The 18,992-nt window shown below is 42.2% G+C and overlaps 11 protein-coding genes across 13 annotated transcripts; 7 read left to right on the plus strand and 4 right to left on the minus strand.

The window, feature by feature from the left end:
- Positions 1-66: 66 nt before the first annotated feature.
- Positions 67-1,188, minus strand: LOC136196189 (ras-related protein Rab-13-like). Its single transcript, XM_065985706.1, has 8 exons — positions 980-1,188; positions 875-935; positions 762-822; positions 632-709; positions 488-577; positions 359-424; positions 260-313; positions 67-212 (listed from the first exon to the last, which is right to left on the minus strand). The coding sequence occupies exons 1-8, from the start codon at positions 1,110-1,112 to the stop codon at positions 90-92; spliced, it is 666 nt and encodes a 221-aa protein (XP_065841778.1). The 5' UTR covers positions 1,113-1,188; the 3' UTR covers positions 67-89.
- An 813-nt stretch (positions 1,189-2,001) lies between these two features.
- On the plus strand, positions 2,002-4,269 carry LOC136196180 (coronin-1A-like). Its single transcript, XM_065985689.1, has 8 exons — positions 2,002-2,295; positions 2,377-2,646; positions 2,700-2,858; positions 2,937-3,059; positions 3,111-3,215; positions 3,282-3,488; positions 3,541-3,867; positions 3,922-4,269. Exons 1-8 carry the CDS (start codon positions 2,101-2,103, stop codon positions 4,060-4,062), a joined length of 1,527 nt encoding a protein of 508 aa, XP_065841761.1. The 5' UTR covers positions 2,002-2,100; the 3' UTR covers positions 4,063-4,269.
- A 130-nt stretch (positions 4,270-4,399) lies between these two features.
- On the plus strand, positions 4,400-6,508 carry LOC136196181 (coronin-1A-like). The gene is made up of 8 exons (XM_065985690.1): positions 4,400-4,625; positions 4,719-4,982; positions 5,038-5,196; positions 5,269-5,391; positions 5,449-5,553; positions 5,613-5,828; positions 5,881-6,165; positions 6,220-6,508. Exons 1-8 carry the CDS (start codon positions 4,440-4,442, stop codon positions 6,349-6,351), a joined length of 1,470 nt encoding a protein of 489 aa, XP_065841762.1. The 5' UTR covers positions 4,400-4,439; the 3' UTR covers positions 6,352-6,508.
- Positions 6,509-6,595: 87 nt separating this feature from the next.
- LOC136196183 (phosphoserine aminotransferase-like) lies at positions 6,596-8,737 on the plus strand. The gene is made up of 10 exons (XM_065985692.1): positions 6,596-6,733; positions 6,799-6,859; positions 6,916-6,985; positions 7,340-7,626; positions 7,676-7,834; positions 7,893-7,951; positions 8,001-8,103; positions 8,151-8,223; positions 8,275-8,415; positions 8,464-8,737. The coding sequence occupies exons 1-10, from the start codon at positions 6,596-6,598 to the stop codon at positions 8,582-8,584; spliced, it is 1,212 nt and encodes a 403-aa protein (XP_065841764.1). The 3' UTR covers positions 8,585-8,737.
- Positions 8,517-9,457, minus strand: LOC136196195 (cysteine dioxygenase type 1-like). 2 transcript variants are annotated; one of them, XM_065985711.1, is made up of 4 exons: positions 9,161-9,457; positions 8,948-9,099; positions 8,729-8,901; positions 8,517-8,677 (listed from the first exon to the last, which is right to left on the minus strand). In XM_065985711.1, exons 1-4 carry the CDS (start codon positions 9,424-9,426, stop codon positions 8,669-8,671), a joined length of 600 nt encoding a protein of 199 aa, XP_065841783.1. In that variant the 5' UTR covers positions 9,427-9,457; the 3' UTR covers positions 8,517-8,668. The 2 variants fall into 2 exon arrangements, with proteins under 2 accessions (XP_065841783.1, XP_065841782.1); XM_065985710.1 differs by having other exon boundaries at positions 8,517-8,901.
- On the plus strand, positions 9,141-11,768 carry LOC136196177 (ralA-binding protein 1-like). Its single transcript, XM_065985683.1, has 14 exons — positions 9,141-9,666; positions 9,716-9,864; positions 9,922-10,044; positions 10,095-10,172; positions 10,220-10,345; positions 10,395-10,501; positions 10,553-10,683; positions 10,732-10,809; positions 10,859-10,946; positions 10,999-11,061; positions 11,118-11,166; positions 11,220-11,338; positions 11,387-11,527; positions 11,578-11,768. Exons 1-14 carry the CDS (start codon positions 9,425-9,427, stop codon positions 11,683-11,685), a joined length of 1,602 nt encoding a protein of 533 aa, XP_065841755.1. The 5' UTR covers positions 9,141-9,424; the 3' UTR covers positions 11,686-11,768.
- Positions 11,766-12,623, plus strand: LOC136196199 (CDC42 small effector protein 2-like). The gene is made up of 5 exons (XM_065985717.1): positions 11,766-11,936; positions 11,992-12,045; positions 12,149-12,193; positions 12,268-12,381; positions 12,439-12,623. The coding sequence occupies exons 1-5, from the start codon at positions 11,886-11,888 to the stop codon at positions 12,460-12,462; spliced, it is 288 nt and encodes a 95-aa protein (XP_065841789.1). The 5' UTR covers positions 11,766-11,885; the 3' UTR covers positions 12,463-12,623.
- A 59-nt stretch (positions 12,624-12,682) lies between these two features.
- LOC136196190 (ras-related protein Rab-8B-like) lies at positions 12,683-13,780 on the minus strand. The gene is made up of 6 exons (XM_065985707.1): positions 13,620-13,780; positions 13,496-13,556; positions 13,303-13,441; positions 13,168-13,257; positions 13,003-13,119; positions 12,683-12,953 (listed from the first exon to the last, which is right to left on the minus strand). Exons 1-6 carry the CDS (start codon positions 13,741-13,743, stop codon positions 12,843-12,845), a joined length of 642 nt encoding a protein of 213 aa, XP_065841779.1. The 5' UTR covers positions 13,744-13,780; the 3' UTR covers positions 12,683-12,842.
- Positions 13,781-13,782: 2 nt separating this feature from the next.
- Positions 13,783-16,932, plus strand: LOC136196172 (U4/U6 small nuclear ribonucleoprotein Prp3-like). The gene is made up of 19 exons (XM_065985678.1): positions 13,783-13,939; positions 13,992-14,062; positions 14,115-14,197; positions 14,250-14,331; positions 14,384-14,446; positions 14,497-14,602; positions 14,655-14,722; positions 14,773-14,813; positions 14,864-14,975; positions 15,021-15,112; positions 15,161-15,347; positions 15,403-15,461; positions 15,508-15,611; positions 15,668-15,811; positions 15,863-15,962; positions 16,009-16,122; positions 16,170-16,288; positions 16,483-16,601; positions 16,661-16,932. The coding sequence occupies exons 1-19, from the start codon at positions 13,807-13,809 to the stop codon at positions 16,811-16,813; spliced, it is 1,950 nt and encodes a 649-aa protein (XP_065841750.1). The 5' UTR covers positions 13,783-13,806; the 3' UTR covers positions 16,814-16,932.
- LOC136196187 (protein KTI12 homolog) lies at positions 16,663-18,322 on the minus strand. 2 transcript variants are annotated; one of them, XM_065985703.1, is made up of 9 exons: positions 18,166-18,322; positions 17,848-18,109; positions 17,750-17,801; positions 17,591-17,699; positions 17,459-17,538; positions 17,332-17,407; positions 17,198-17,281; positions 17,086-17,148; positions 16,663-17,032 (listed from the first exon to the last, which is right to left on the minus strand). In XM_065985703.1, exons 2-9 carry the CDS (start codon positions 17,993-17,995, stop codon positions 16,826-16,828), a joined length of 819 nt encoding a protein of 272 aa, XP_065841775.1. In that variant the 5' UTR covers positions 17,996-18,109; positions 18,166-18,322; the 3' UTR covers positions 16,663-16,825. The 2 variants fall into 2 exon arrangements, with proteins under 2 accessions (XP_065841775.1, XP_065841776.1); XM_065985704.1 differs by having other exon boundaries at positions 17,848-18,318.
- Positions 18,031-18,869, plus strand: LOC136196197 (ras-related protein Rab-8B-like). Its single transcript, XM_065985714.1, has 4 exons — positions 18,031-18,216; positions 18,268-18,328; positions 18,393-18,453; positions 18,504-18,869. Exons 1-4 carry the CDS (start codon positions 18,084-18,086, stop codon positions 18,681-18,683), a joined length of 435 nt encoding a protein of 144 aa, XP_065841786.1. The 5' UTR covers positions 18,031-18,083; the 3' UTR covers positions 18,684-18,869.
- Positions 18,870-18,992: the final 123 nt, after the last annotated feature.

An 18,992-nucleotide genomic window follows, 5' to 3' on the forward strand; every position in this document is an offset into this window, starting at 1 on the left:
GTGCCACAATCGTTCGATAGACTACTGTAAGTTCCTCTCACACTCGCGCGCGCTAGCGACAACAGAAACCGATAAAAAAACACATTCTTCTAGACTTTGCATGCACATGCCTGCTTTCTAGAAAGATTACTACTACTATTCGGCGTATCCCCAAGCTTCAATGTAGGAGAACTTTCATAAAACGAAGGGGCCTTTGGAGCAACGTGCTCTAACTAAAGAAAAACGCTCAATATAAATTTTCCCAATATCAATTTCTTACATAAACGTGGGGCCCGTGATAATCTTTAATTTTTTGAGTCAAATAAGTAAACGCCTGCACAATAAATAAGAAATTTTAATTGGATAAAATAAGAGATACTTTGCTAATATTGATATCATCTTTGGCACTCGTTTGGAATTGCTTTATACCAAGTTCTCTTGCAAACTGTAAAACAAGAAGAAATATAGAAAATTAACTAATTCATTAATTAATTCATGGTTCTCTCACTTTCTCAGCAAGACTAACAGCCACTTCCCTATCAGTATCAAGATCACATTTATTTCCAAATAAAACCATTGATTCTCCTTTCAAGTGTTCCTAATACGATTACATATTGACATGTGATTATAGACTGATTATTTATCTCGTTACGTCTTGAATTTTTTCAACCCAATATCTTAAATTCTCGAATGACTTTTTACTGGTAATATCATACACTAGAATAATTCCCTAATAGTAGAGCATAATAAATCACACGTGCACTCGTAATGAATTATTCTACTTGAGCCCCGCGGAAATGCATTCGAGTAATTGTGCGAAATTGCTCTTGTCCTGCTGTATCCCTAAAGCGCGTTAGCGTGAGAGACCCACTTCCGGAATCTCGCTCTTTCTCACCAAACTTTCAATTTCAGACGAACGCCGTCTATTGTCACGACTTTCGATCGATAGTCGACTCCTAAAAACGACGTTTAAAAACATCGCTGATCGAATTTTTCTCACCGATCGTGGTCATCGTTTGAAAGGAGAAGTCGTTTTCAACGAAGCGATTGATAATCGACGTCTTTCCCGTCGAATATTCGCCAATAACGACTACCTTATACTCGGCAGCGACCACTGGATTCGATTCGACCATGCCAAGAGCAGTCTAACAACGAAACTGACGTTCAAACATTTGGCTCACGTGCACGAAATACGGGCTAGCATCGGAGAAAACGTTCTTCGACTTCGAGCCCGGATACGCAATGTCTTTCGTTCGCCTTGGCCTCTTTTTCTGCGTTTCTTCGACTTTAATCGGCGTCGCTCTTTTTAAGGACGTTCTCGAACTGAACATTTTTACGACAGACAACGTTTCGTTGGCTGTCATTGCCTTCGCCATCTGTCTTCTCTTCGCTCTCATACTCTACGAGCCCGGTATACCGATTCTCGGTGTTTTTGTCTTTATTTTCTTTCTTCTACCCACCGCACAAGTTCGTTACTGCTCGCCGGCTTCGTGGGACCCAGCTCGAACTCCTCTTCGAATGTCACGTGACGAAATATTATCTACGTCACTCAAAACGTGTTTAACGCCACTTCCACTCGGAAATTCTTATCCGTGGTCTCTCGCTGATCCGACGGTTACCATAGCGATTAATCCGTCACACGGTATATCTAATATCACAAATGACGTCAGTTCTATGCTGAAACGAAAATTGAAGCAAAATTTATATCAATTGACTGTTAATGAAATTCGAATGTTTGTTACAGTGCCTAAGCAGAGTGAGAAGATGATGATAGGACAGCGAAAAAGACAGATAACAGGCATAGGATCAATAAAAACTCTTTCACCGGACTTGCAAAGAATTCACGAAGCATTTGAATTAGATAATAAAATGACTCGATTTTTTCTTCTAGATATTTATAGAATTGAATAAGACTTCGTTAGCGCGCGCGCGCGCTACGAAGGCAGCACTTACTTACCATATATGGTCCCGACACAGGGCGTCGCCCCATATAGGCAAGAGCGAATAAGAGTCGATCTCGTCGTTCACGTGATCGTGAGTGCGCTGTGAGAAGTCCAGTGTCTCGCGCTCGAGCGAAGAGTCCCGCAACTAAACGCACGGTTCCGGCTCGTTCTTGGCGTCATGTCGCGTTTCGTTCGCTCGTCCAAGTTTCGCCACGTGAATGGCACAGCGTTTAAACGAGACGACAGCTACGAAGGCTTTCAAGTGACGAGAAGCGCCCACGACGGCGATTTCTGCGCCGTAAACACGAAATACATCGCAATCATACCCGAAGTGGCCGGCGGCGGCGCCTTCTTCGTTCATCCGCTCGACAAGGTGAAGAGAAAGGAGAGAGGGGGGATGGACCACATACGGGACCTCACCCCCGGATGTACGCGTTTCTTCTCCTCTATATAGCCGGGCCGATTCGACACGGCCAAGTATCCGCGCGTATCCGGGCACAAAGCGGCGGTGAACGACATCAAGTGGAATCCGTTTGAAGATGATTTGATTGCGTCAGCGTCGGAAGATTGCGTTGTGAAATTGTGGCAAATTCCCGATGAGGGTGTCACGGAAACGATGACGGAATCCGTGGCCGATCTTCAGGCTCATCAACGTAAAGTCACTCATCTCAATTGGCATCCCACAGCTGAATTTCTACTTGCAAGTGGAGCAGCAGATGGAATGGTATTTTCAATTCAAATAATTAATACTCAATTAATTAATATATTTTTCTCTAGGCCATGCTTTGGAATGTTGCTCAAGAGGAGGTGATAACCGAATTTGAACACCCGGATAACATTCTCTCTATGTCATGGAGTCTCCATGGCGACTATCTTGCAACAACTTGCAAAGACAAAAGAATTCGCGTCTGGGATCCGCGAAAGGGTGGAGACGCTGTAAGAAAGACTCACACAATTAATTAATTAATTAATTAAATTTAATTTAATCAAATCAATTAATTAATTAATTACTAGGTGTCGTTTCCTGGTCACGAGGGTTCAAAGGCTTCCCACGTCGTTTATCTCAATGATGATAATCGCTTGTTTACAGCAGGAAGTTCCCGGATGTCCGAGAGACAATACGCCATGTGGGATTCGGTGATTATTTATAATAAAATCAATAGTAGATCATTATCAGTTGTCTTCTAGCGCAAAGCGACCAAGCCCTTCACCATTGAGATGATTGACACCTCATCCGGGGTCTTACATCCCTATTATGACCCGGATACAAATCTGATGTTTTTAGCTGGAAAGGTAATCAATCACGTGATGATAATAATTTATTGATTGATTTATTTATTGATTGATTTTTCTTCTAAGGGTGACGCGAATATTCGTTATTATGAAATTGTGAACGAGTCTCCCTATTGTTTTTACATCTCGACCTATTCGTCAAAGGCAGCCCAACGAGGCATAGGCATTCTTCCCAAGCGAGCTGTCAACACGTCAAAATGCGAAGTCTTTCGCATGTATAAACTATTACCAACTCCTTCGTGTGAAATCGTTAGCTTCACTGTCCCAAGAAAGGCAAGAATAAAAATAATCAATAATTCAATAATGATAATCGCGATTTAAATAGTCTGATCTATTCCAAGACGATTTGTATCCGCCTTGCTACAGCGGCGAGCCGTCGATATCAATCGAGGACTTCATGGGAGGCAAAAAGGCAAAATGCATGACAAAGAAATTTGCTGGATCAAAAGGAGGTGGCGGTTCTAAGAAAACGTCGAGTCTAAAGAAAGAAGACCACGCTCCCAAGTCAAAAATCAAGTCTAAGATCCGAGATGACGCGGATGAGGAAGAGGAAGCAGATGCGCGTGGGAAATACTCTGTGGCTAAAGCGGCGCCCCCCAAGGAAGAGCCCGTCGTCATGACGTCATCAGCGGATAAGGCGGAAATGGAGAGAGTGAGTCATTGAAATCAATAGATAGGACGCGTGAATGAAATCGTTTGGTCTAAGCTCAAAGAGGCCGTTGCGAAATTGGAAATGGAGAATGAGCAGCTGAAAGAGGAGAATGATACCCTTACAAAGGAGATGGCGGTGAGAGATAAGAAGATCAGGCGGCTGGAGCGTCAGCTTGATGAACTGGATCGAGTCTGATAACGCTAGCGCGCGCGCCCGCGCCCGCGCCAAATGTGACAGGGAAGAAGCTAAACGAACGTCTCTTTCTGTCTCTTCTAGGATGTCGGTGTTTTTTTTTGTTATGCTGTGTATCGGATTGAGTTCCGTTCTTGTCGCGTTTTCTTGTATTTTTAGGAATCGTGAGTGGCGACTTTTCTATTTGAGTGAGTGGTGCGTGACCACGTACGCGTTGGGGATGCCCTACGGACCTCTCTCGGTGTCCCGTATAAAGGTCCCCCTCTCCATAATATCAACCTACGCTACTGACTTACCATATATGGTCCCGAGAAGCGGTCTCGTGATCGTGAGAGCGCTGTGACAAGTCTACAAGTTCCGGCTCGTTTTTGGCCGTCGTCATGTCGCGTTTCGTTCGCTCGTCCAAGTTTCGCCACGTGTTCGGCACAGCGTTTAAACGAGAGGACAGCTACGAAGGCTTTCAAGTGACGAGAAGCGCGCACGACGGCGATTTCTGCGCCGTAAACACGAAATACATCGCAATCATACCCGACGGCGGCGCCTTCCTCGTTCATCCGCTAGACAAGGTGAAGAGAGAGAGAGAGAGGGGGGGATGGACCACATACGGGACCTCACCCCCGGATGTACGCGTTTCTTCTCTCTCTCTCTCTCTCTTCTAGCCGGGCCGATTCGACAAGTATCCGTACGTAGCCGGGCACAGAGGGCAGGTGTACGACATCAAATGGAATCCGTTCGACGAAAATTTGATTGCGTCAGCGTCGGAAGATTGCGTTGTGAAATTGTGGCAAATTCCCGATGGGGGTGTCACGGAAACGATGACGGAATCCGCGGCCGATCTTCAGGCTCATCAACGTAAAGTCACTCATCTCAATTGGCATCCCACAGCTGAATTTCTACTTGCAAGTGGAGGAGGAGATGGAATGGTATTTTGAATTCAAAAAATTAATACTCAATTAATTATTATATTATCTTCTCTAGGCCATGCTTTGGAATGTTGCTCAAGAGGAGGTGATAACCGAATTTGAACACCCAGATAACATTCTCTCTATGTCGTGGAGTCTCCATGGCGACTATCTTGCAACAACTTGCAAAGACAAAGGAATTCGCGTCTGGGATCCGCGAAAGGGTGGAGAAGCTGTAAGAAAGACTCACACAATTAATTAATTCGATTAATTAATTAATTAATTAAATTAATTAATTAATTACTAGGTGTCGTTTCCTGGTCACGAGGGTTCAAAGGCTTCTCACGTGGTTTATCTCAATGACGATAATCGCTTGTTTACAACAGGAAGTTCCCGGATGTCCGATAGACAATACGCCATGTGGGATTTGGTGATTGTTTATAATGTAATTAAAATTAATAGTAGATCATTATCAGTTGTCTTCTAGCGCAAAGCGACCAAGCCCTTCGCCATTGAGATGTTTGACACTTTATCCGGGGTCTTACATCCCTATTATGACCCGGATACAAATCTGATGTTTTTAGTTGGAATGGTACTTAAGCACGTGATGATGATAATTATTTTTAATTATTTATTTTTGTTCTCTTTAAGGGTACCCCGAATGACACCAATATTCATTATTATGAAATTTTTAGCGAGTCTCCCTATTGTTATTACATCTCGACCTATTCGTCACTGACAGCCCAACGAGGCATAGGCATTCTTCCCAAGCGAGCCGTCAACACGTCGAAATGCGAAGTCTTTCGCATGTATAGACTATTACCAACTCCTTCGTGTGAAATCGTTAGCTTCACTATCCTAAGAAAGGCAAGAATAAAAATTGTCAATAAATCAATAACGATAATCATGATTTAAATAGTCTGATCTATTCCAAGACGATTTGTATCCGCCTTGCTACAGCGGCGAGCCGGCGATATCAATCGAGGACTTCATGGGAGGCATAAAAGCAAAACGCATGACGAAGGAATTTCCTAGAGGCGGCGGTTCTAAGAAAACGTCGAGTCTAAAGAAAGAAGACCACGCCCCCAAGTCAAAAATCAAGTCTAAGATCAAAGATGATGCAGATGAGGCTGTGGCTAAAGCGGCGACCAAGGAAGAGCTCGTCGTCATGACGTCATCAGCGGATAAGGCGGAAATTGAGAAAGTAAGTCGTTGAAATCAATTAATATGACGCGTGAATGAAATCTTTTGTTCTAAGCTCAAAAAAGCAGTTGCGAAGTTAGAAGAAGTGGTTGAGCAGCTGCAAAAGGAGAATCGTATCCTTACAAGTGACGTGGCAAAGATAGATAAGAATACCATGCAGCTGCAGCGTAAGCTTGATGAACTCTGATAACGCTAGCGCGCGCGCGTCCGCGCCAAATGTGACAGGGAAGAAGGTAGGGAATTCTGTCTCTTCTAGAATGTCGGTGTCTTTTTGTTCTGCTTTTTATCGGATTGACTTCCGTTCTTGTCGCGTTTTCTTGTATTTTTAGGAATCGTGAGTGTGAGAGGGTGCACGTGATCGACGATTGCTAACACAATAGGCCAATCAACGAACGGCAGGAGCGGCACGTGCATGCGTGACCACGCGTCGGATGCGTGTCCATGGTCAGCTGGGAAAGAATAGCCATTTGGCCACTCATCTTACGAAGAGACAGACGACACTTATGGACGCTCTCAAGCGAAAGCCAGACATCAATTTCGCCGCTGGTCCGGCGAAATTGCCCGTTCCTGTACGACGCTTCGACGCGATATAGCGTTCTCGATCGAAAAACGAATCGAAATGGCGTTTTTTTAGGTCATAGAAAAAGCTCGCAGTGAACTACCGTTCTACGATGGGCTGGGAATAAGCGTTATGGGTAAGAAAGCGACGTTTATACATATGGAAGCATTTTATCGTTCGGCGCCATTTTAGAAATGGGTCATCGATCGACCGACTACGCACAACTCAACAAGAAAGTCGAAGATTCCGTTCGACGACTCATGTAAGTAATGTTTTGGTCTCACTTCCGGGATGTTCGAAAGCGACCACGCCTACCATTATTTTCCCTTACAAAAGCCCAGATGTTTGATCAAACGATAATAGACGACTAATGTTTACGCGTACGCACGATTTCGCTTCGCTTGACTGCCTCGTCGTACGTAGAAACGCTCGCGTTTCTATGGCACGCGACGCGACGCGTGGGTTTTTCCCAAAAGGTAAGGGTCACGTGTGGGAGGCGTGTCCTAGCTTTTGGGGAACATTTGCATGGCACGAAATCGTTGGGACAATATTCGGCACTGAACCACGCCTTTTTACTCACCGAATGACCTTTAACCCTTCGTCCGATTTCGCTCAGGGACGTGCCGGAGAATTATAAAGTCCTTTTCATGTCCGGCGGCGGAACGGGTCAATTTGCCGGCGTTCCGCTCAATCTAATGGGTCGAAATGCCGCGAATCCGTCCGCCGATTACGTCGTTACGGGAAATTGGTCGGCGAAAGCGGCCAAAGAGGCGGAAAAGTACGGAAAAGTCAATCTCGTCTTTCCCAAGCCAAAAACGTTCTCCACTATCCCGGATCAAGAGACGTGGACGCTCAACCCGGATGCTTCCTACGTGTATTATTGCGCCAATGAAACTGCTCTCGGTATTTCAAAAAAATTCACATCGAATTCTTTTTTAATTGATTTATGTAGGCATTGAATTCCCGTACGTGCCCGACACTGGCGACGTTCCCATCGTCTGTGACATGTCATCAAATATTTTCACACGAAAAGTTGATGTTTCTAAATTCGGCGTCATATTCGCGGGCGCTCAGAAGAACATTGGATGCGCCGGAGTCACACTAGTCATAGGTAATAAATAAATCAATAAGATTAATTAAAGAGAAATCTATATTTAATTAATTATTAGTGAGGGAGGATTTGTTGGGCTTGGCACTTCCCGTATGTCCTTCTGTGTTTGACTACAAGGTAAAACAAAATCAATACTTAATCAATATATAATATGTGTTGGGGTCAGGTGACTGCTGACAATAAATCTGCTTATAACACTCCCCCTGTGTGGAACATCTACATCATGGGTCTCGTCTTTGATTGGATCGAAGAACAGGGAGGAGTAGAAGGTAAATAATTTATATTAATAATTATAGAGGTAATTAATTATTATTAGCTATGGCTTTGAATTGCCAAGCCAAATCTGGGCTCATCTATTCAACAATTGAACAATTCAAAGACGTCTACTTGTAAATAATTAAATAAGTAATTAATTAAATTATTTAATTTTTATTACTTAGTCCTACTATTGATACCAAAGAGCATCGTTCCCGGATGAACGTTACATTCCGCATTGGTTCAGCTGAAGGAAACGAAAATTTGGAAAAGCAATTTTTGGCTGACAGCCAAGCACGTGGAATGATTTCACTCAAAGGATACAGGTATTACTTAAAAATAATTAATACTAATTAATACTAATTAATTATTAGATTGGTGGGCGGAATCCGCGTGTCTCTCTACAACGCAATGACAGTGGACGAAGTCCGCGTTTTCATACGATTCATGAAAGAATTCGGCGAAAGAGTTCGACAAATGACACCCATGCCATGATGACGAGAGAAAAGAAAAGAAAAAAAGAAAAAGACCTTGTTCCATATCAACAACAATTTTTACATAGGGTAGTACTCTCTTGTATCAATTGTCCTATAGTGACGTAGATGATTGATAGAGTAGATATCAATAAGGGAGACTTACTAGACGAGAGCACTTGATTCCCATTTGAGATGTAAATGTCATCTTGCACCACGTCTCTTTTCCACTTCGTTGATCGAAACTTCTGCACATTTGAAACGGTGGCGAATAGAGATGAAGCGATATAGCCGGAGTCGTGTGACTCTTATTCTCGATACGATGTAAGCCCAAGGAATCTATAGAAAGGGTTTGACGTGCGCGCGCTAACATTTCTGAGCTTACCGTTGATATACGCGACGGATTCCTTTTCGAGCGGTCGCGATCCGATCAGCGTCATTTCTTTGCCTTTTTCTGGCCATTCGTACTTCGATTCGTGCAATTGCCCGTCGAGAATCTTCATGAAACAATGCGAATCCGGGTGATCGTGAATACAGCTATACGTCACGCAGAAAACGTCACCTATTGCGTCACAAGTAACATCCGCGTAAACTGTACCTTCCTTGTCCTTCGGCCCAGCAGAGTAAAATCAAGTTAAATTTGCCGTTGCCGCGGTCGACCAAGTGACGAGTGTATTTGTGTTTGTCGAATTGAACGTATTTTGACCAATCGGCGTCGTTCGAACGATACGACTCCATAATGGCGCTGATATGATTCACATCAGCCTCGTCGCCATCGAGAGCCTCGTGAAGCATCGCTATCAGCCCGTCCAGATCCTTAGGAGGCGTAAAATCGTACGGTTTCGTTGTTCTCAACTGCGCCATGTCTGGGGTACGTGATCACGTCAGAAGTCTAAAGTGCGCTAAGAAACTCCTTTCCATCGTTGAGCTCTCCTCTGGCTTCTTCTTTACCGTAATGAGCGACTTTGCGCGCATGCCTGACGATCGCTTCGACGAATTCGCCGCCGACGAAGCGTCGTTGACCGAAGAACAACGCCAACGACGCAACGCTCTCATGGAAATCATTCGAGCGGGACAAATTGGTGACGATGACGGAGACGGAGTGTGAGTAAACGCTCGAACTCCTTTTCTATTGACGTTGTTGCGAATTTAGATTCGGGACATCGAAAGGGGGCGTTTCGAAGATCGTTTCATTGAAGGAAAAAATTCGTCACACGTCGCGAATAACGGGCGCCGCTTTGAAAGGAAAAATAAAGGATATGAGACGGAAGAAGAAAGATGAGAAAGAGAAACCGCCTCCGGGTAAACAGACACTGAAAAAATAATCACGTGATCAATTATTATGTATTTTCTTTCTAGCACAAGTCCATCTTCCTGTCTTTGGGGTTTCAATCAGTTTGGCCGTTCAACGGAGTAGATTGTGTCAGAACGTCGAATTGCCAACTGTCTTTAGAATATGTATTGATTTTATTGAAGAAAATGGTTAGCTACAAATTAAATTCTAACGAAATCTTTTTTGACGAAATTTTCAGGTTTGGACTATGAAGGAATCTATCGAATATCTGGTGTCAAATCAAAAATTGAGGCCCTCAAAGTCAATTTTGATAAAGGTGATTTAATTAATTAATTATTTATTTAATCTATGACTCTTCTTTAGGAAAATTGATAGATGGTGACTTTGCTGATATCAATGCAGTAGCTGGAGTTTTCAAATTGTATCTAAGAGAACTCCCAGAAAACATTCTGACGTCATCTCTACTTCCGTCTTTTGAACAGGCGGCACGTAAGGCTTCATTAAAATAATTTAATTAGATTAATAATAATAATTTTAGGTGATCGAGATTTAAATCAAATTCAATTTTTAATTAATCAAATGCCACAGTGTAATAGACTCATGTTGCTATGGTTACTTCTTCACTTTCAGCACGTGATCAATCAAGTAAATCAACGTGAATCTAATTAATAATTGAATTTTAATTGAATATTTTAGTCCAGCCAAAATAAAATGAGTGCACCAAATTTGGTTTTAGTATTCAGTCCCACTCTAAACATAAGTCAGAATCTTCTCAATACGTTGATATTAAACGTCAGTAGATTTATCGGAAATGAAGCCATTCTAAAGTAAAAAGAATATTTTTTAATATTTTATATCAATGTTCTATTCTATAGATATGATAATCAGTCAGCGGAATTGAAACAGAGAGAACGTTTTATGAGTCTTTCTGCTGTGGGAACAATGGATCCTCAGTAAATAAAAAGATTAAATATTTAATTATTAATTTTTGCCTTAATTTAGATTGGTTACCAAGGAAATTTCGCGTTTAGAAAACGTCATTGTTCGTCTTCATTCCGATCTTCGTTTGGGTCAGCTGACTGAGAAAGAGGTTTAAACATTATTTATCTTTATGTAGGATGACGTCAGTTTTTTTCTTGCAGACTGCTCAAAGGGAAGACGAAATTTGGGAAGTGCAACGATTATTGACGCAACTGAAAAGAAAAGTTCATAATTAAATATTTATTTTATGTATCTCTAAGGGACTGTATACACTGTGTAGCAACGTAGCGATGAAAAAGAAAGGATTGAGACTGAAGATGAAGAAGGAGGTAAACACAGTATCTAACCTTATTAATTTTAATAAGAAATAAAGTTTATTTAGAAGAAGACTTAGAAGAAGAAGTTGAAAGGCTTGAATTTCTAAGGGAAGAATATTCCAAGCAACAACGAGATATACAAGAAATGATTCAGACGGAAATGGAAGCCATTCAAAAACTTAAAGTAAAAAAAATAATTAAAAATGTTCACTAATAATAAATATTTAATTAGGACGAGTTGGCTTTGTATGAGAGATCACCTTCTCCTATGTCGCCTGACTCTTTGCTACACCCAGATGCTCAATCTTTTGATTTTGCTGAAGACGACGCTTTTTCAATTGTTCAGCTCAAAGAAGAATACAAAAAACTTCAAGTAGCAGCGAGTTCTTATATCTTTTTATATAAATTGTTTATTTTTATTAGGATATAAGAGATCAACACGTAGCTGATATTAATCTTGAACGAGGAACGTGCGCGCAACTTCAGGCAGAAATCAATCTTCTCACGAGAAAAGGCAAGAGAAAAATTTGATTTAATTTAATTGGATGAGTGTTTTGTGCGCGCGCGCGCGCGCGTTAAATCGCATGCTGTCTCCTACATATACGGGTTTTCGACGCCTTTGAGTATCCCGGGCTAGGACACGCCTTACGTTTAAAGCTCCAGCGTTTCACGCCACATTTCGACGCATTCTCCGCCGCCGACGAGCGGAGTCGCAGTGAAATTGCTTTAGAATGTCTCAGTCTTGGCTCTGTCCCTCTTGCTTTCGAGCCCAAGAGCCTCCGGTGAGATCATCCGACGCAAATGCCTTATCGACGATTCTATCTTCCTTTCGCGCAGCCACGTCGACGAAAAATTGATCGTACTATGATCGGGCTACCGCAGAATTTCCAAGTAGGTCTCTCGCACAATGCGAAATCGGGGGCCCGTTTACGAGTGGGCGTGGTCCCGAACACTACTCTGCTCAACGAACGTATGCACGCTTTTCTTTTCTTAGCACACGGGTCATATTGGATCAGGCGACATGAGCACGCAGGCTAATGTAAGTTCGGACGCTTTTTCACGGGGAGCGGTTAGTTGCTAACGCGCGCACGTTCGTTTCGCTTTTTTACACAGCTAAACTCGATTCAAACGCAAATGGAATCGAAAGGCGGATATGGCGAATCGCAACAAATCCCGGATTCTGTAACTCCCGACGGCATTCCCGTACGACACGAATCGGACGAAGAAGTAAGGCCCGCACTTCCCACGTGACTTTTAACACGCGATCGATGACGTCACGTTTAGGACCCCACCCCGAATACAACGTAACGAAAAGACCCTGCACGCGCACTAATAATTGGCTATATGAAGCGAGCCGGTCGTGTTTCCTTTTTTCCTCTCCGCTTTTTTGTTTTCTTTTGTAACGGCTTCGGCCCAACAGTATTATTGTTATACACGCGACTAACTACAGTACACAACTTGTTCTCTCACTGATTAATATCCGCGAGGTAAGTCACATGACACTATGCATTTCCCGGATACGCGACACTTGATTTCCATTGCCTTTTCTTATTACAACAACGACGCGAGTACGAATGCATCCTCTACTTCAACCCTATACAGTTTCTACTATAAGGTGAGCAACTCAAACTAAAATAGACACCGCTGGTGCACAAAGAAAGATCCCGCTGCCACGCCCCCCCAAAAATTCATAGCAAAATGCATTTAAATCTACTTCCGCTTGACGATTTCTGCTGAGACGAATCTCCTGAGACTTTGACACCGCCTCCGCCCCCACCGGAAATTCCCTGCGATGGATCCTAAAGAAAATCAATAATATATAATTAATTATTGAATTTTTTCACGTACTAATTTTCTATCCATTTTGGCTTTTATGTCACGTGCCAGTGACATGAAAGATTCTTCGACGCCTTGACCGGTTTTGGCGCTCGTTTCTGAAAATTTGATACCATGTTCAGCAGCAAGCTAAAAATCAATAATTAACCTATTAATTATTATTGATTTTCTTTGTACCTGTTCCCCTTTATCCCGCGGCACTTTGCGTTGATCCTCCATATCGCATTTATTTCCCAAAATCATTCTCTCTACGTCCGCGGCGGCGTGCTAAAAAAACGATAACGCGCGTTAATTGAAACCGACCACGCCTACCTCTTCAACATTCCTAATCCAATTCTTTATATTTTCGAACGATTTCAGATTCGTTATGTCGTAGACGAGCATGATGCCCATCGCGCCGCGATAATAGGCGGTCGTGATCGTACGGAAGCGCTCCTGTCCCGCCGTATCCCTAAAGAAAGACGATTGGGGGCCCCTTTTCTTCGCCGGCCATTTCCCGGATTACCAGATCTGCAACTTTATCTTCTTTCCATCGAGTTCGACGGTTCGAATTTTGAAGTCGATGCCTGTGCGCGACGAAGTGACGTAAGGAGAAAGAGGCGGCGTGGGTGGGGTCCCCTTTTTCTTACCGATTGTCGAGATAAATGTCGAATTGAAGGCGTCTTCGGAAAAGCGAAAGAGAATGCACGTCTTTCCGACGGCGCTGTCGCCAATCAATAACAGTTTGAATAGGTAGTCGTACGTTTTCGCCATCGCTCTGCCCTCAAGTGCAATCACGTGCTTTGGCTATACGGGCGTTCACTCTCGTTCTCTAACATGGCGTCTTTAGCCGATTTGAGAGCGACAGTCGCTTCGATCGTCACTGACGAACTCGGATACACGGAAAAGGCGGTCGTCGATATGGCCGTTGATTGTTTAGGCAAAGGAATGGACAGAACGACCACGACGAGTTCGTTTTCTTACGTCAAACTTCTCTCTTCGACTCGAAACGATCGTTTTAGAGCTAATGCAATCGCTTCTCGACGACAGTGCTCCGAAATTCGTCGAAAAACTCTTTAGCAAGACGGGAGACGTAGGAAACAATTGAGAAAAAAAATGAAATCTCGTTCTTATACGGGTTTCAGGTCAAAATCCCCCCAACGCGAAAACGAAGATTTCGAGATCCGGGCGACGATACGGGAACTGCTCGAAAAAGAAGCATCAAAAGGTGCCAAAAATTAATTAACTAACTTTTTAATTAAATAATCGATATCTATTAGTCGTTTCCATGATGATGACGATACCGATGTCCCGTATGCTGTCGAAGAACCCGTCACGACGTCGGGATACACGCAATCACAGGTAACCAAGGGCAACAGACATTGAAATCAAAAGGAGATGAGTATTTTCTTAGATATCAGATCTAATAGAAAATTCCAAGAAGCAAATCGAAGCGAGAAAACAACAAATTCAAAACGTAATTAGCAAAAAATTAATAATTTTAATCGGATATGTATTTTTGTTTAGATGGCTCCTCTGATTGGTCAGACTCCTCTTCAACCGCCTTCACTTCCGGCCGCAGCTCCACTTCCCAAAATTCAAGAACACGATCATCTCTTAGCTGAAGCCGTTGGTAAAAACCATTGATATCAAAATTAATTAATAAATAATTATTGAATCTATAGAAAAGGCTAGAAGAGCGGCGGAACTTCAAGCCAAAATTCAATCTCAATTAGCCAATAGACCAAGTCTGGTAAGAAACCAAATTCAATTATAATTATTTTAAATAATTATTTAATTCAGCTGACCAATCTTGGCGCCGCAAAACTAATCAAAGACGCAGAGTATAAGAAAAAACAACTAATAGATATATAATTTTAATCATTTCTTATAGTAATCTTGTTGACCAATCAAAGCCTCAGCCTCTCATATTGGATGCAGAAGGAAGAACAATCGATTCATCCGGGAAGACAGTCCAATTATCCCAAAGACTGCCCACACTCAAAGTAATAAGAAAACCAATTAATAATAATTATTAAATTATTTCCTAGGCTAACATCCGGGCTAAGAGACAAGAACAATTCAAAATTCAACGTCCCAATGAAGACATGATGGACAATCCATTTTTCGATCAAAGAGTCATGTAAAAATACCTAATTAAAAAATTAAATAATGAATTTTCTTCGTGAAGTATTCATTCGGCGTCGCGCGCTAAGAGATCGTTTCTCTTCAACGACAAGGGAAAATACGAGCAATTGGGTCAAAAAATGAGAGCCAAAGCCCAATTAGAAAAACTCCAATCTGAAATTTCGTCCGTTTCAAAAAAGAGCGCCATTTCATCTGCGACTCGATTGGCTCTCGTAGCTCCACAACAAGGAGTAAGTAAAATCAAAATCAATAATTAAATAAAAATTATTTATTTATTTATTATAGGAAGCGGATCCAATACCGGATGTAGAGTGGTGGGATTCTCTCGTTCTTCTCAATAATAAGTAAATAATAGAAGATTCTTATTTATTTAATATATGTATTTTTTAGTTATGCTTCCGCTTCTATTCCGCTCAAAGAAGGCCAAGACGCCTTTTCGCGATATCGCGGAATTTCGAAATTGATAGAACACCCCATTCCATTTCAGCCACCAAGTATAATTCATATTTAATATATTTAATAGTTAATCTGGAGTTCTTTTTATATAAAGATGAACCTAGAAGAGTTGCTCCTATTCCCATTCTATTAACAAAAAAAGAGAGAAAGAAACTTAGAACTCAAAAGAGACGCGAAGCGGAGAAAGAAACGCAGGAGAAAATCCAACTGGGACTTGTTCCACCGCCTCAGCCGAAAGGTAAATAAATAAATAATGATTAAGAAAATTTTTCCCCTACGTAATCTTTAGTAAAAATTTCGAATTTGATGCGAGTTTTGGGCAGTGAAGCCGTGCAAGATCCCACGAAAGTTGAAGCTCACGTGAGAGCTCAAATGGCGGAAAGACAAAAGTAGATTAAATAAATCAATAAATCTCTTATAATTGATATTAATTAGAAAACACGAGGAAGCGAATGCGGCGCGAAAATTGACAAAGGATCAAAAGAAAACGAAGAAATTAAAAAAGATGATGGAAGACACGACCCTTGGTGTTCACGTGGCCGTTTACAGGTAAATAATAATTAAATCCGAATGTTTTTCACGTTTTCTCGCATCAGGATTCGAGATATTTCGAATCTATCTAACAAATTCAAAGTTGACATGAACGCGCAACAGTATCACTTGACCGGATGTTTAATTCTATTCAAAGACGTCAATCTGGTCGTTGTAGAAGGAGGTAAAGACGCACACAAACATATTCACACACACAAGAGACGTAGCCTAAGTTACCTAACGTGACCTAACCTCCTCCAAATATGGTCAAAGATAATGATGTCGCCCTCTGTGACATCACAAAGGCTAGTGACCAATCAACGGACGACTTCTTACTTTACTTAGTGTGAACTGGGCCCTTTAGTCTTTGTTTTCTAGGACCCAAAGCTATGAAAAAATTTAAAAAATTGATGTTGGAACGCATCAAGTGGAGAATGCCCGGAAAAGGAAAATCGGCCGCCGACGCGGAAGAGAATCGATGCGATCTCGTTTGGCAGGTTTATGACGTCACTTTTTTAAAAAACGGGAGGTGGGGTTCCAATAAATTTTTCCCCAGGGTACGAATCGAGATCGGAATTTTATTGATTGGAAAATCAAACAGGTAGGTGCGGAAGTTTTTGCGCGCGAACATCTGAAAAAATACGGGGTCGAACATTATTGGGATTTGGCGTTGAGCCAATCGATAGTCGAGGAAGAAGAAGACGACTAATTAATCATTTTCTCACAAGCAGTTGTCTAGATACTGCACGAACATTGATATTAACGTGTCTGCCTTGGAAACTGGATGCGTTTTCGTGTACGTTATAAATTGTTTTTTGTGTCGTCGAAGTTCTGCCATGGAAACGAGTCGATCCAGGCGAAGCGTCTCTGAAGAGCCGGGAATTTTTATAGATCCGGGACCGAGAGATTTTTGCTGTTCTAAAATTGACTGAGAAGTGAGCGAAAGGTCAGTCTGGTTGCTAGGATACGTGTTATTTATACTTTTATGACGTCTTGAGTGACTTTGTCGAGATCGTGAAGAAAATTGGGCGCAGAAATGGGTTGCTATGGAAAAGAAATAACCCGTATGTTATCTTATTAAGAAACGACTGACTGATTGGGTGGATTGATTGGGAGGCGGGGCTTTTCTTTCAAATATGGCTTGACATATGGAGTCACAAGGTAAGGAATCCCCTACCTATAGAGACATCAGACACACCCACCCCATATGTATATACATTTATATACGTTGATTGTAAATAAGGGGCTGTCCCATCTGTTCATTGAATTAGGTTCTTCGAATCTTAATATCAATCCTTCAAATCTAAGACTATTTATTAACACTAATTAATTTTAAGAGGTCTCCCTCCCCTACATGTCGTCCCTGTATCTTTGCTCCTCGCTACACTGTGAATTCCATTGTCTACATATATCAATAGGCGTGGCACAGTGAATCTAATTATAAGAAAATATCATCCTTAATTAATTAATTAATGATGACATTTACCACGCAGTGTGGGGTTTTATTGTGCTTCGAAATGCAGTACAATTCGTATCGATATCCCTTTATGTAGTTTAGCGAATCGAGCACTACAACTACGTCATCTGATAATTCTCTAAATTTCCAAAATGACCTTCTTTTTTTGTACGGGGATTTCGCTACTACCTTTCTACTGCAGTCTTTAGCGCCGCACGAACTTCCTTTTCGCTCTTTGAATCTAGTTCGCGCGCGCTAGGAATGTCCAAAACGCAATACGATTTTACCTGCATAGGCTAGATTCTTTCTCGGAGCTAAATCGGTGTCGCTGACGACGCGCACGGATTTTCCCAGCGCTGAAAAATGTTCTCGTAGAGCGCTAGACGTTTTGCTCTTTCCAGAACAGGGCAAACCGCACAGAATCACAAGAGGCATGAAAACACGTTAGCGCACGTGCATCGAGGAAACGTTTACGTCACAGACCACGTGAACAGACCATTCCTAAGCGTCAGGACGCGTACGAATGGCAAAAGTCGATCCTCCGAGCGACTACGTATTCAAAATCCTAGTCGTGGGAGACTCGGGAGTAGGAAAGACGTGCTTACTGCAGAGATTCGTCGACGATCTCGCGAAACCGAGCTACATCGCAACAATCGGTTCGTCTCCCAAAGGCAAAACCTATCTAAATAGCCCAATCGATCACGTAGGAATCGATTTCAAAGTGAAAACGATACGCATCGACGGTGATATAGTGAAACTGGAAATATGGTTAGTACTTTTGTACGTAACGTTTTGTACGTTGACATCCTCGACCACGCCCCCTTCCTCATAGGGACACAGCAGGTCAAGAACGGTTTCGAACTTTAACCTCCGCCTATTTCCGCGGAGCGATGGTACGTAAGAAATGATTCCATTTCCGAATATTTTCGGTGACGGTACGTAGGGCATCCTTCTCGTCTATGACGTCACAAACGGATCTTCCTTCGACGGAATCCCACGCTGGATTCGCAGCATTCAAGAAGAGGCGCCGCATAGAACCAAAGTCCTGTTGCTAGGCAACAAAAAAGACATGTACGAGAACAGATGCGTTGAAAAAGAAAAAGGCGAAAAGGTGAGCGAGTAATAATAAAAGAGAGAGGTAATGATAATAGTTACGGTACCGTAGCTTGCCTACGAGTTTGAATTACCTTTTCTCGAGACGAGTGCAATAGCTAATATGAACGTAGATGACGTAAGTGAAACAGTAGGCCCCTCTCCTAGAGACGTTATTAATAATAGTCCACGTGACGTAAAGGCCTTCATGCAACTGGCGCGATTAATTAAAGAAGAATATAAGGTAACTAAAGCCCCTCCTTCCCGTATACATTCCCTTCTCATTTCTTCTATAATAAAGAGTGAGAATTCATATGAGTCGTTTGAAGGCTATCAACAC

This window comes from Oscarella lobularis, chromosome 15 (assembly GCF_947507565.1).
Source record: "Oscarella lobularis chromosome 15, ooOscLobu1.1, whole genome shotgun sequence".
Lineage (NCBI taxonomy): Eukaryota > Metazoa > Porifera > Homoscleromorpha > Homosclerophorida > Oscarellidae > Oscarella > Oscarella lobularis.